Raw genomic sequence first — 15,991 nt, forward strand, 5'->3', positions numbered from 1 at the left:
CAATTACTGTAGATGTTGTTGTAATTGTTCTTACTATGCGTACAGTGGCCATCGCAACGGCCATCAAACATTTTGTTTTAATTTTTTGCCTGTGCAAATATGCAAAATGATTGACAGCACAATTAAGATACCGGCACTGAGCACACAGGTAACGGAATATTTAAATAAAAGTGGGACGGAGGGAGGTCCCATGCCAGCTACTGCCTTATATGGCTGCAAATTTCTATAGCTATGCAGAGCACACAATAGACAAAAGACAGCTGATGTAGAACAATAAAAAAAGTTTAATATCAATTATTTTTAATCAGCATTTCAAGTTTTTAATTATTTATTTTTATATTTTGCTCAATTTTTTCAATTTATATTTTATATTAAATATGTTAAATCATAAATACCTATGTTTATTATAACGATTTTTATCATAACCAAAACCTGATACGGAGTCAATTATCTGAAAAGCTATCAAAACATTTTGAAAATTCTAAGTTTATTTACAATTAAAAACTTTTCAATGCAGCATAAATATTGCAGCTAAATTTTGTTTGGGCAAAATGTCCGTTCTGAACTTTTGACCAATTTCCACATATTATTATTTTTAGCTATGTAAACTTATCTAAATCAACAATTTTCACTTCTAACTTAATAGACATTTATTACATTCCTTTCGACCTATAATTTCAATATTTCCTTATATTTAAAATTGTTCTTCTTGACTGTGGTGGTTAAAATGTTGTGAACAGATTCGTTTCCAAGAATCTTTATGAAAATTAATTTAAGACGTGTTTCATAGTTTTGCTCAGATTCCAGCTCCCTGGGTGAAAGTGGGGTCAAAGCTTGTATGGGCGAAGATTCTAGCAATCGGCATTAAACATATTTTCAAAAGGTCTAGATAAGAACTTTATATATATTCCGGCCTGAGATTTTGGAATTCCAGTCACATTCACAGTTGCGGACAAATCAAGATTCTCAGCACGGGACTAATATGTGCTGAAAACTTTGATTTAAGCTCTTGGTTTCTAATTCGAAAGACTCCAAATAATATATAGTTGCTTAACATATGAAGCGAAAAACTTGAGCCGACCAAGACCGGGGATTCCAGCTAGTTACAAATATTCTAGAGTAAATATTATTTATGGTACGATTGTAATAGTTGTCGATGCCAAATCGAAAGTAAATATATCATTTAACAAACAGTTTGTGACAAGCTAATTGCCCGAATTACTCCATTAATTATTGTAATATCAATTTGATTGCTTAACAATGTAAATCATAGAAATATCTACAACTTTACGTACAGCCATAAATCAAATCACTTTGTTTAATTTATTACTTTCGTATGCGTAATACTTGTTACTTTCAATTCTGGCGATAAATTGGACTAATCTAGGCTGTATATTTTCTATGCATGCTTATTTGCTTGCCTTTGGTTGAATTTTTGTTAGCCTTGGCTGTTTGCCAGAAAAAAAGGAACATAAACATAACGTAAATGACAAAACAGAATATAAACACGTGCCTATTTTGCAGTAATACATAACGTATGAGTAATATTGCTATATGGCCTATTATAAATATGGTAAATTACGAGTAGATTTCAGATTTATTCCCCGCGAAGTAATAATAATAATAATAGTCAAAATATTTAAAATAAATGTTATGCATTTGATACATAAAGCGACAGTGGCTAAAAATTTTGGCTACGAGTATATTATTCTGCTTCTTATATATATTTAGTGCATTTTACTATAAATATATCTTAATATATGGGCTTTATAAATATAAGTAACATGCTACACTTTGCCAATATTTAAATTAAATTTTGTTTGAGAGTGCTGAGAAAAATCATAAAAGGAAATTTCAAACAATATTTAAGAAAGAAAAAAGTTTCATAAAACTATACAAATGCGTACAAGTTGCAGTTGTTGGTAAATTCAGTTGCAACTTCTTGCGGTTGTTTTTTGGCAAACAATTTTACACTTTCGGCTATAAATAACAAATTTTCGGAAAACTGCAGCGCGAAGAGCTGCCGCATCGTCGTATTGCCGAAGGAAATCAATTACGTAGGGCAGATATTGAAACCAGATATGCTTCCAGCTGAAAAGTGTTTATCGAGAGCGTAAGAAAAACTTGTTATTAATTATGCAAAATCGAATGCATCAATTACGCGAATCACATCAAAGCTGTCAGCCTTTAACAGTCAATTTGAAATTGCCAACTCCGCCCTGGCCCCGCAACCGGTCGAGGTTAAGTGCATTTGGCTACATACTAAGCGACAATGACGAAATCGTTCTCTAGATGTGCTTAAAAAAAAAACCGAAAACAAGTTGAGTTTTCATTTAGCATTTCATTTGCTAAGTGAATATTATGCATTTATTTTAATTTGCAACTACATTTTAACTTCCAAGAACTTTCAAAAGCATATTTACCAGTCGGCTTGCATGCACGGCCTGCCACCAATTAGTAAAGGTTCTTATTATTTCAATCTTTTTTAACCTTAAAATAAGTTTCAAATGAAAATAAAATGTATTTTGCATTATTACAGGTTTTATATGCTAGCTGTGGAAATTTTGTATCAGGGCAAAGGTAATGCACTTACTTTCTTACTTACATTCATTTGAAACAACCTTTGAAGTTCCAAGAATTTCCTCAAGCATCTTTGCTAGTTGATGCAGATTTTTATTTAAATTCTTGAAACTTAAAAAGTAATTCAGATTAAAATAAATACTCTATATTGTCTCTGATACAAATGATGACTTGACACATATGTAAAAATGAATTTGTCATTTCGATCTGTCATTTCTAACATTGCCAAAATAAATGAATTATACAGAGCAGAGTGCTCAACTATGAATATCCAATTTCCCAGCTCGAAAATGTTCCGAAAAATGTAACGTAAACAAAAATTGAAACATTTATGCTGTAATCGATTTGATATTGGCCCGTCGATAGCTTCTAGGCTTTATAATCGCCACCAATGATTGTATCGAAATTTTTAATTTGCTTCATCATAATTATTAAGTTGCTTATTTAAAATGCATTTTTCTACTAAAATAAATAAAGTATTGTTACTTTGGCAGCACCGAGTCCCCTTCCTGCGGAGCTTTCTTGTCAGCGCCTGAATAAATTATCATCCGATGTCTACAAAAGACTGCTCGTGCTTACATATTTGGTAAATTTGGCAGAAAATGTAGCTACATTTGATACTCGAATAAGACTGGCATACTGAATTTCACTTTTGCCTATTACTCGGAGGTGCCTGTTACATTCATATATGCGCTCTATGCTCAATAAATGGGAACAGGGTATAATTGCGATAAGGTATTTTCATGCTTCAGTTCATTGCGCGTTGCGCTTTGAACTTATTTTGACCTGTATCTATAGGAAAATATATTACAATGTTGACAGGTATATAATTTGTTATACCCTGACCCATTAGAAATGGGCGAAATATGAGATCTTGATTGTAAAGATGTTTGTAAAATATGTAACTGGCAAAGCCATCTCAGAGGCATCGCCCTATAAAGTGTATATATTCTGAGCCAGCCTCCACAACCGGGTCGATCATGCCACATACGTTTACATATTCGGCAAACCTTTTGTTACTCGAATAACTTCAATGATTAAAGAGATAAACACAAGAATTAAAAATAATATACGTTTTTATGTACTGTACTCAAATTATTCCCCCATTTGAATATTTAAAGCAAGTCTTGGACATTATAAGAGTGAGAGACACCAAAAATTGCCGCTCGGCGCTGAGTAGAGGGTATTGCCTAGTCGGTTACTCTTCACCAAATTACTCGTGCTTGTGTACTTTTGTACTTTTATGTATTGCCCCTTTCAGTCCTTTGCTTCAAAACGTGTCTGGAATATTTATTGAAACGCAAGAATAAAGGCAAAGAGCCATCAAACGGGTTGCACTTTTGACGGGCGCGTCACCATGGTTGCGATTGATATATATAAATATATATTTATTTAAATATATGTATGCATATATAGAGATATATGCCCAGCTATTAATCTGACTGGAGGTCATTTATAAATTTGGGAACTTTAACCCCACTTATATATATATATATATATATATATATATATATATATTGTATATACGCTATTTCCATTTCATTCCCTTGGCATCGCTATTAAAGCACACGAGTTATAAGAAAATTCTGGCTAGGCGGCGGCAATAATAGCACCACTAAAAACAACAACAAGAGGACAGTACCGAAATACCATGAGTAAAAAACGAAAATTTATCGATGCTCACTTCCGCAAACAACCGCAAAAACCACAACAACAACAGGAAGCAATGTGCTTGAGCAATAGCTAGAACAACATTCAAAAAAATGGAATTACCAATTCGTGCCGAATATTAAATACCCTTAAGATCGAATAGGCTTTTACTAAACATGTTTTGAGTTTTTGGACTTTTATAAATTGTGCTATTGTTATATAATGTTCATTAAGTTTATATATAAAAGAAAAAAAGAAGTATTATTTCCCTTGTGTTGCAGCATGTCTCACTTAGTTGGCATACAACAATTTGAAACATCTTGAAAGGCAAACATTTATAAAACACTTTTGGCCATTTCTCTTCATTAACTGCATGCCAAGCTAGCTGGGGAGCAGGCCACGAAGCAAAGCACAGCAAAGTGTTTCCTAGTCTGCCGCAATATCACTCAACCTCATATCCCCATTTGCTCTTAAGGAAAATGCCCGCCTCCTTCTCTTCCATCTTCTGCTCATCCCACCGACTTGTGGCAGGCAATTTCTTGGTTTTCATGCTTTTGGGCGCTGCTTAATGAAGTTTTCACACAAATTTCTCGGCAATTTTACTGTCGGACATTGCATAATTGATGAGCCCGGGCGAAACGGCGACATTTTTGACAAATCACAACGCCTGGACAAGTTCCAATTAAGTCGTATGGCCGTTGATTGTGTAGTTGTTGTTATCATATTTCCTAAGTCGCCGGCGACACGTTCCTTATTAATAATTCGTAATAATATTTCGGGGCAAGCAAAGTGTTAATGTTGATGAGCTTAGGCTTTGCGTTACGGCCGCCAAATGGGCAGTAATTTATTTGTGTAATTGAAGCGGACTCGCGCTTGGGGGCTAGGCCACGCCTAGGCGTGGACATCGGCAACATGTTGGACATCCATGTAGCAACTAGCAAAAACATGACCATAACGTGCAGTTTAAGCCGCTGAAATTCAAGTCAACCGCAACGCAGATGCAGCGCACCGTTAATAATTTATTACATAATTAACCGCAAATTAAGGCACACACGGGTGACGCCAACAACAATTGCCCCAACTGCTGCACAACAAACCCAATGTCAACACAGTTGGGCAGCAGTGCCCGATATCAACAACAATAGCGGGAGCAAATAAAACGAGCTGCAACACCTGATCATCTTAGTCACAACTATGTAGTTGTTGTATGGCAATTGCTCTGTCGGATCGTTACCCACAAAAAATATAGTATGCATTAAGTGTATCTCGTATTCCACTTGATCAGTCGCTCCAGGAACTGAAACGAGCTTTGCTTCTCATTTAATAAAAACAAATATAGAAAAATTGCATGCTTGAACAGAACTTCGGTTGCTATAGTCCAGCCCATGTGATGTAATGAAGGTTTAAGTATGGATTTCAAGCTTGCGATTTAAAATATATAAAATAAGATTTTTTTAATTTTTTGTGAGAATAGAAAAAGTGAAATATTTGTGTTTGGGTTTTACTAAAAGGGAACATACAAATCAAATTGCTTTTTTTTAGTTAAAGAAATAGCTTTGAGGTTTTGACAATCATCTAAAAGTCGATATTTATCGGGATGAGCTATCGATTATTTGAAATAAACTTAATATGCCTTGGCATTAAGAAACCCGTTTTCAAAATTTGAAGTTTTCCATACGGACGAATGGACAGACACACAGACAGTCATGGCTAGACAGAATATTGTCTATAATGCTGAAAATGCTTTCTTTTTATTACATACACATGCACATAACCATAATACCCGATTTTTAACTTATTTCAATGTGTACAGTGTAAAAAAAAGTTGAAACTATCAACAAATATTGTGTTTACAACAAGTATTATTTTTCCAGTTTTCCTAGCTTTTTTTGTAGCTTCCCTTTGTTGTTTTTGCTGTCGCGGGCTGCTGTTTGCATGCCATTTGGCCATGAATTGAGTTTTTTTTTTTTGTAAGCGGCTAACAAAATTTTTAAGCTTAGTGCATGCAAATATTTAATATACGCATGAACGACCTGAATATTAAACAATTTCCAATTTGTGGTTAAATCTAATTCTAATTTAAAGATTACATCGAATTCAAGACAAATAAGTTACGATCAGAACAGTTGTTGTACTAAAAAAACAGCAATCTCCCGGATATTTGGTTGTATTTAAAAACGGTTAAGAATTAATTATTATTACATGTATGCAAATGCATTTTTTTCATGGCAAAGAGATTTTGCCATAATTAAATTAATTATTAAAGACGTAAAAGCTTCGTGAAGTTTCGTTTCGGATCGAAAGCGGACACAAATTGGTTTTGATAATTAAAAAAAAAACAACAACACAGCTATATAATATTACTTTGCAGTAAGGGGGCAGAGCTGTCTGGCTGACAAGCGAGAAGTCGCTGGTTCAAATTCAAAAGTCATTGTCAGTTTTTATTTTTATTTTTTTAAGAAAAACGCAATGCCAATAAACCAAAATGAGAAAGAAATCGAAAATGGTTGTCAGTGGATGTGTATTTTTTGGTAAACTTCCCGCTAGTTTTATATAGAACACCAAACCAGAGAGTAAAGATAATTTGGCACGCCGAAGACTTAATACTCTTATATGTAAGAATAGCGAAGCTCGCATATTCTGAGTTTGATGAAACTATGTTGGAAAACATAACAAAACATGCCAAAATATACAAAAACTCATATTTTTCGGATTCTTCCTATAGACCTGTTTAATATAATAATGCGATCTTAAAGGGATTTGGCGTATATGTGGGCGGGATAGTTTAAAAATATTTAATAATAACAGAGAAGTGCAAGGTCAATATATCATGAAAAATAGAAGAGCTTTTCTTACAACAACTTAGTTTTCGGCCAATCGTTCCTATGGCAGCTATATGATATCGTGGTTCGAGCCGGCGAGTTCTCAAATATGAACAGCCGGCAACAGAAAGGCGAATCAATGAAAAGTTTCCCGACGGCAGCTTTAATACTGAGGGTCTGCAAAGAAAGAGGCAGACATATTAACTCGGCTGTTGATGCTGATCTTAAATATATACAATTTTGGAGTCGGATATGTCCTCTTGTAATTTAATATTTTTGCCTAAATCAGGTACTAAAACTGCTACAATCTCCCCTAGGGGCTTCTGTTTAGAATCTTTTGAGCAAACACCTGTACAGAGAAGCGCTTCATTATGACACTATAGCAGCCCTGGCGCATACCTATTTAAAATGCGCAACCCCTAGACGCTACCAAAAATTAATGTTTTTCCATGGCTCTGAGTCCTGCAGTGCATGAGCCGTTTTGCAACAATCAAACAAAAGCTGCCCACTCTACCAGCTGCCGGCTAAAATCTGGCTGCTGCTTACCTTGCTGACTCATTAAAGGGCCACATGTGTGCGGTGCACAGAATGCCATGCCACACATAGAATAACATACACAATCACACCCACGCAAGGGAAAGCGAACCTTAAATTGCAGTGACATCATTAAAGGGTTGCCCGGCTGCCATATGATACATACTATGTGAATGTGGGAATCTGGGCGCCTTTCAAATTAAGCCTGCAGAGTGCTGTCAAGGCAAGAGCATTGTATATTCATATGAGGAGCACGCCAGCTACCCCGACATCTACTTATGTTTGGAGCGGCTGCCATAGCCAGTCAGCAGTCGAGTGTTGCCAGGTCCACTTGGCTGTCACCAGGTGCCTTCAGATTGCGCTTGCAACATATGCAATCAAAAAGAACTTTCACTGCCAGCAAAACCATGCATCTAACCAGAATTGCAAATCACATCAGCGCACAGGCCAGCTAAAATAGCTGCGAATTAAAGTCATTATCACACCGAAGCATTTGTGCAAGCGCGCAGCTATTTAATGGTTAATTACCTTAACAACATGCTAAAGTTAGCCTAATTGGGTTAAAACTGACGACATTCCCATTTGATACTATTTGATTTTGGCTCCGAGGTTTTGCACTTAAAAGGGCTGTTGAGTATTAACATGATTATGGTACAATTTTTGGAAAGTAAACCAGAGCCTCTACTAGAGAGTTCCCGACTAGGGGATACCCTTAACCCTCTTCTACTAACATAAATGCAGTTCGCGCCTCGAGCTCGATTCCTTTAGCAGTTAGAAATAAATTTTAAAAATGCTCCCTTATTATAGCCGACCCAAACTCGAAACTGGCCGCACTCCTTGCTACCGCCCCAACTTGACAGCCATTGCCATCAAACGAAAGATACTCGATCTGTATATACTATTCTACAAGCTACTTGTCAAGTTTGGTGACTCTAGCCCTTAAAACCTATGAAATTTGCTCAAAAACAGGATTTCGTATATCGATTTTTACGGGTTGCATAGAAACGGAGCAAGTTATCGATTATCGGAAGCAAATTCGTAGGCTTCCTCTATAGTCGCTAGCTCTATAGTCTCTGAGATCGACGCGTTTATAATTACTGACAGACAGACGGATGGAAGGTAAAGAATATATATATACTTTATGGGATCGCAGATGCTTCCTCCTGCCTGTTACATACATTTGCACAAAAACATTAAACTCGTTTTACCCATTATTAATGGGTTGAGGGTATAAAAAATTGATCACACAAAAACTAGGTTTGTTTTCGATGGCTGCCATGAGATAGTGGTCCGATCAGGCCACCTCTGACACATGTATAAGCAAAGGCCATACGAAAACGGCCTTTCAGTTAAAAGTTCAAAATTTGTCATAGACAGACAGATAGATGAACATGGCTGAATATCAAATCGGCTGTTGATATTGTTATTTTACCTATTTAAAAATCAGTTTTAAAAGAACATGTTTTGACTGATTCTTATGAACTGATATAAAAGTATATATAAAATATTTATCTAAATTGTACGTGATTTAAACAGTATTTCTTCACGTTAGAATCTTCAAGATAATTCTGCTATGCGCTCGTTCTCAGCTAGAACATGAAAAGGGAACAAAATGCATCCCATTTATTTTCATTTTTGGCAACGCAAAAATTTTTCATTTCGCCAAACGCCAAATTGCAAATGGCGGTTGTGTTGAGTGTGTGCGTATGTGTGTGTGTGTTTGTGTATGAGTGTGTTGCCATTGCTGTGGTTGGGCCAAGCAGACACCCCCAGCACTCTCACGCTGCCTTTGTTGTGGTTGATTGGCCAAATCACTTGCATACAGAATGCGCTTTTTGGCTGCAGTCCTGCGGGTGATGCCACCCACATGGCGTATGTTGAAATAGTTGCGGCAAATATTTTCTGATCAAAAAATGTTACAACAATATTTTCGCACTAGTTTATACGCATGTGAAAGTTGCAAGTGCAGCGACAAAATTTTCCACAAACTTTAAAAATAATTTAAGTTGACTAAATAGAAGAAGAAAGGCGACATGATGCATTTTTAATAAGGCCCTTATGCTGATAGACCCTAGAACTTTTAACTAGACGAGGCGTGAGCTCATTGTCGAAAAAAAGAAAAGGTCGCACAGGCCAGAAATTTCCCTGCCGACATTTCAAACAAAAGCGATTTAGGCGCGTGGGTGTCCTGCATGACAGTCACTGACGACTGACGACTGTAGACTGACGTCAGCTGACAGCCGATGCTGCTGTGCACAAAAGCCGTACCCGTGGCAGCCGTCAATGCAGCGGGCGCTGCCCTTTTGTTTCGATGTCATTCACATAGTGTCCATTGAGCGCAGCTAGCAGCCCGTAGTGTTGCATCTATTGACAGGGCTGAGCAAATATAAAAAAACATTTTTAAATCAAGCACAAAAACATAAAAAAAGTCTCTTAAAAAAGCCGAGCATTAGACACGCTTTATAGGCATGCTCATTAAATAGCTCATGTGCTAGTTGCACTCAATAAAATCCCGATCATGATCAATATTTCTCAAAAACAAGCACAAATAACAAATTTGTGTAGAAAGCTTTCATTCAGAGAAACTCAAAATTCGGTCGTTCCAATGGCAGGTGTATTAAGTTCCAATTATAGTATGTAAACTAAATTCAAGGTATTTGTAATAACAAAATATGATTTGTTCCATAAATAGAATTTTCGCAACTAAAATAAACTGTTTGGATATTCACCATTCGTCAAAAAATATATAATACCCGCTGCATAGATGCAAATATGTCGGTGGCATTTGCATTTGCATTCTCGGAAGCTAATTAAGCAAGGTTGTGGTTTCCCTGTGGTTATTGCCACAAAACATATCAGTGGCAATTTGTAAAGCATTTATCTGCAACTAATTAGTACAAATTCCAAAGGGTAAAATGGAGTGTTGCCCTTTCATGGGCAAGATACAATTTCTAATTATGCCCAATTAAAATATGTAGCTAGTGGCAACTAAGTAAATGACATGAACAAGTACTTAGTTCAGATTTAAGCAAATCTACTAATTGTACTAAAGTTCTCTGATATTTTTTCATTACAGCACTTTAAACAATCAGCCCGAACAACTTGACAATAACAACATCGACATCAGGAACAACGGCCCCCACTTAACAAGTTGTTGTTATTAAGCACGCAAGACAGCTTTAGAATGAAATGGAGATGCAAAGTGAGGCTGGTCATGGACCAACATCAGCAACGACACCTGAAGAATCAACAAACGGAACATCTACAACATTCACATACAAGCTACGCGATTTCAATTGTCGTGTGGTACAGCAGACGGCAGAGCACGAGCTCTGGCAGCCATTCATTAACTGCGAGGCAACAACACAAGGCAACAACATCGGCAACAATTACAAAAACAGCAGCAAAACATTCCAATGCACATTGCAAGGACTCAATAGACGCGAGGATAGAGCATTTTATGCGTGCAATGCAGCAGTCGAGGAGGCGGAGGCATCCACATTTAAGCCCTGTTCACTAGAGACGCAACTGTTGTTACAGCACCCGCCCCACGAGGCGTATGCGCAATTTCAGCTGGCAATGAATGAGACCGTTAGTGATAATGTGAGTGATACGCTTAGTTTTAGTGCCGACTGCAATCGACAAGTGCTTCTCTGTGAGCCCAAGGACGAGGAGGAGCACCAGCAAAAGCTGTTATGCCAGCTGCAGCCGGAGCAGGAAACAGCAAGCCCCACCGCCCCCCAGACAGCGACAACATGGCTCGACTATCATATCGAACTGGGCGATAGCCTGTGGTTGAACTTTACCGAGCTGGTGGACAGTGTCGGGGCCAGTAGCATTGGCAGTATCAGCAATGCAACCACCAGCATGGACATGATACTGTCCAACTACACGCTGTCCGACACAGCGCTGACCCCGACAACAACGACAACAGCAGCAACAGACATTGTCATAGCGAGAAGCCCTCTTGACTACTCGCCTCACGGCTACGACTGGCTGTTCCTATTCGTGGTGTTTTTCATATTTGCCGGCGGGCTGGGCAATATACTTGTCTGCCTGGCCGTTGCACTGGATCGCAAGCTGCAGAATGTCACCAACTATTTTCTCTTCTCGCTGGCCATAGCCGATCTGCTTGTCACCTTGTTTGTGATGCCCATGGGCGCCATTCCAGCATTTTTGGGTAAGTCTTATTTGTCTGACACCAATCAAGTGTACAAGCTTACGTAAATTTTCGCTGCATATTGAGGATTTTCGATTTAAAGCAACTCACAAACGTTTTAATAGCTTTTGAATATATTTAATGCCCCTTCTGGCTGTATCGCTATCTCGCAAGTTCATTATTTTGTATTCCTTTATGGCTTATTAGCAATTGATATATGTTATATATATGTGTAAATTATAATTTGTATACCCTGTAGAGCATATTAGAGTTGTGTGATGATGTATGATATATCGGATAAAAGGAAACATCTCCCAACATATTATATTATTATATTTTTCATCAGTCGATTTCGTCCGTTTTTCTGTTGTTGGAATTGGCGAACGAATCGGAGCACTCTATCATACAGCGGCTCTAGTTTTAATTTTGTTTACGTTTTTTCTCTATATTAATTAAGTTCAACAAAATCCTATAAATATTTACGACTGAATTGCTAAGAGAGGTTGCAGCAAAAATGAAAGCACAGACCATTTATTTATATATGAAAGTTTGTCCTGACTGACCGACTGAACATTGACCAACGCACCGGCTAAACCGTAAGAGCTACGATGCTATAATTTTTACTGAAGCATTCTTTAAAGGCCGAAAATGAAAATTTTGCTTACAATTATGGCTTTCAGAAGTGTCAAAGCGACGGACCAACAAGCGAAAGCTGGCTGGCTCAATTCCAGCAGCAGTTCTCACTTTTTATATTTATTTATTCAAATTGTTATTATTCACAAAGAAAATGCATGGAAATAAAATTAAAAAAAAAAAAAATAAGAAATGCAATATAAATGGAAGTTAACAAATAATAATTCGTCCTTTGCTTAGATTTTTTTGTCAACTACAATGCTCTCATATGTATCTTCTGACAGGCCCGAAACAACAGAGAAGAGCAACATATTATTGTTTAATTTTTATAGACATTATGAGGTTTTAAATAAATTAAAAGTAAAGTTTAATTCAAAGTTCAAAGAGAGCCGTCAATACTTTCTTGGCTAGCGTTTAATTAGTATGTCGAATGGGTTAGGACCGCCCGATGTGAAGAACTGGTTCAAGATGTCAATGAACACGAAAGTTTTGATGATTTCAATTTCATTTGTAGCGAATTGATGGGTCGGTAGGCGGTGAGTAATGCGTGGAACGCTTTTGTATATTGAGTTCAAACGATTTCGCTGCTATTCAATTTTCAACAATATCAACTTGACTTTACAAAGCCTGGTAATTTCTTCTATATATGGAATACAAAAAAAAGCTAAATTGGCGCCGTTGTTTGTGTAACTTGTTACTTGTCATATGAAAAAAAAGAAAGGGTTACGCGGGAGGTATTGGGAAGGGGGGCAAGCGATTGCATAGATGCGAAGTGAACACTTTAACGGCACGCAGACAACGGCTGCTCGGAAAATATCTTTAATATTTAAATTGTTTTGAAATTACAATCTAAATCAACTAGTTATCACAAGCGGCTTTTATATTCTGATTCCGATAAAACCTGACACATTGCCAGCTAAATATGTAAACAGTATTATGAACACATTCGAATTCATGCCAGCCTAATTTGCATGTGCCACAGATAAGGTCTGTCTGCTGTTCAGCTGAGCCCAACGTAGCATGAACAGATCAAACGCATAATGGGCGCACATGATGCCAAAAAGTTCACAGCACGTGGCCCACACCTCAGCTATTTGCCCCCACAGAGCAAACACAACATGTTATATATTTTTAGTGGGTTGTTCCCAACCAACCACATTAACAACATTAGCGTATTTCGTTTTATTATCAACGGATTAGTTGTTCAGGCACCGGCTGGCATTCAGTTTAATATAGTCTACTTTTTGTTGCTCTAAAAATGTTTAGTTGACCTTATTTTAAAAGCACTGCATAGGACCATGAAAAAACACGATGTCACAAAAAAAACACCCTATGATTTTATTATTATTATCTTATTTAAATTAAAAAAAAAATATATTCTTTCTTCTCGTACTTTTATTCCCGTCTTCAGTGTCCCGACCCCCTACGCTAATGAATCGTCTGATTGAGGCCTGCCAAAAATACATATTACAGAATTGTAGTTGAAAAAACTATCAAAAGAAAGAAAAGGAAAATATTAATTTTTAGCATTTATTTTCCACGTTTTTGTTGTATTTTCGTTTTTGTTATTATGGTTTTTTGCTTTGTAAATATAAAAAAAGTAATATACGCAAATATAAAAGTTGACAATTGCTTCTGCATTTGAGCCAGCGACTTTTCGCTTGATAGTCGGACGATCAGACATTAAAGTCATTCGGACTCGTCACGTTCTGTTTGGAGATCACAAATTATGTTTATGGTCGCGTTGCTTAAAATGTTTTTCATACAAGCCTTGACCACCGTGTTCCCCCTCTTGCTGGCCAAAATCTCGTTTTAATGCCCACTTTCGACCCAAATGGAAAGTGTACTATAAATTTAATCGGTCAGTCATTCATTCATTCGGTCAGGATAAACTCGTTTTATATGTACAATTATTCAAAAATTAGCTTGAAGCACTTTCAATTAGGATCCAACTGAATCAACTTTTTTCGCCCCTTTGGTCCCGTGCACACGAGTAAATATTGAAGGGGAAAATAAACATTAATTTTCCAATTAGCAGGGGTGAACTATGCGAAATGTGAGATTTACGTTACATATTAAATTTTATAAATATCCTTGGAAATGAGTTTGAGGCCGACCCACCAACTCGTTGACCATCATTCCCACCAACGAGGGCTGGATTTCTGAAAAATGTAAAGCACGTTTCAAATGAATTTTGATAAAGATCTTTGAGAATGAGTTTAAGGCCGATCAGATCTTAAACAAATCAGTTTTAAACAAACGTTTTCCTTCATTTTTTCACACTTGCGGATGAAATCTCCCCAAACCCTGTCTTAGTGTACCCCTTCATCACATAAGGTAACTACCGTACAAATTCCTATTTCTTATGTCTTACGGTTTGATCTTTGCGTTGATCACCAAATAGAAAGTCAGTCGGTCGGGTATTTTACCGATTCAGAAGTCATTTCTTCAATTAAGCTTTTGGACTATGTTAATTGAGGACGGAAGAAAAGTACAAGCTGACAGTCAAAGAGCTGGTAAATAAGTTGCTTAGGGACACTTCGGTGCGCATAATGGACTTCAACTTCTTTTCGGGCGTAATTTGCGCTTAAAGCCTTTCAGCGCCGACTTTCTGAGTCCTTGATTCAGCCAAGTTAATCCTTGGCGTCTTGTGCACTCTTGTATGTACATGCTCTGGGCTGGATGTTTGGCGCTTTAATTTCTGGCATTCTTTACTTACGGTCTTGTTGATTTTTGGTTTGCACTTTGGCCATGCCACGAGCGCGCTTTATGCAACAGTTTTCTGCAGCTGGTGCACTTGCGAATTTCTCATTGTGCCACTTATGTACATTTGAGACGCCTCCCCAGCTACCGCTGCTGCTGCGGCTCAGGGCAGGGTCTTTGTTTTCACGCTCAAGTTGCTTGCAGACGACGATAGCAGGCGCAAACTAAATGTAACTAAAAGCCTTAAACGTAAGCCTTAAATAAACCGCGACAACAACAAAAACACCAAACAGCTACCTGCCCGACAATTATGCTGTAAATGGCATCAAGAAACGGTTGAGCTGCGTGCATTTGTGCATGCACGGAAAAAATTGAATGGGCCCAATTACGTTTTTGTACCCTTCTTCTGAGTTGCGAAAAAAATCGGTATTTTAGTTCAAATTCTTTAAAAATATATTTAAGTGGAGGATCAAAATTTACTTTCTCGCGTTAGTTAAGCCGCTTTCAACTGCAAATAGACTAACATTAAGAATCCTTGAATTGAAAATGTGAGCTTCCGCAACTTCCGGCAGTTGATTTTTTTCAGTACCATTTGAGTTCTTGCTGGTTAATTTTTATTTTGCTCACGGCCGAGATTTACGCTTGGTTTACGCTTCGTCTTTAAAACGCCATAAAATAGTTGCTGATTTTTACGTCAGCTGCATTGCCGTAAAATTTATAATTCGAGCACCGAACTATAAACTAACCCGCGGATAATGCCTATAAAATCAAATGGCATAGCGCTCATCATCGTTTAAGTGTTATGCTATCCAAATTCGATCGCAGCAGATGCAGTAAGGCAACAGCTCGAACCTAATAAACTATTTATCACAAATTTCCAAGCTTTGTCTCTAATTTAAAAGAGGAAGAG

The 15,991-nt window shown here is 37.2% G+C and overlaps 1 protein-coding gene across 2 annotated transcripts in view; it reads left to right on the forward strand.

Moving 5' to 3' along the window:
- 5-HT2A (5-hydroxytryptamine receptor 2A) overlaps positions 1–15,991 on the forward strand; it is a 33,787-nt gene that overhangs the window by 4,943 nt on the left and 12,853 nt on the right. For both annotated transcript variants that reach the window (XM_064694016.1, XM_064694015.1), the window contains exon 3: positions 10,663–11,766. In XM_064694016.1, coding sequence (XP_064550086.1) covers positions 10,776–11,766 — 991 coding nt within the window. In that variant the 5' untranslated portion in view covers positions 10,663–10,775. The remainder of the gene's footprint in view (positions 1–10,662; positions 11,767–15,991) is intronic.

This window comes from Drosophila montana, unplaced genomic scaffold, assembly GCF_035044405.1.
Source record: "Drosophila montana isolate Dmon_TW-CO22-7 unplaced genomic scaffold, ASM3504440v1 contig_3733_1, whole genome shotgun sequence".
In the NCBI taxonomy this organism is placed as follows: Eukaryota; Metazoa; Arthropoda; class Insecta; order Diptera; family Drosophilidae; genus Drosophila; species Drosophila montana.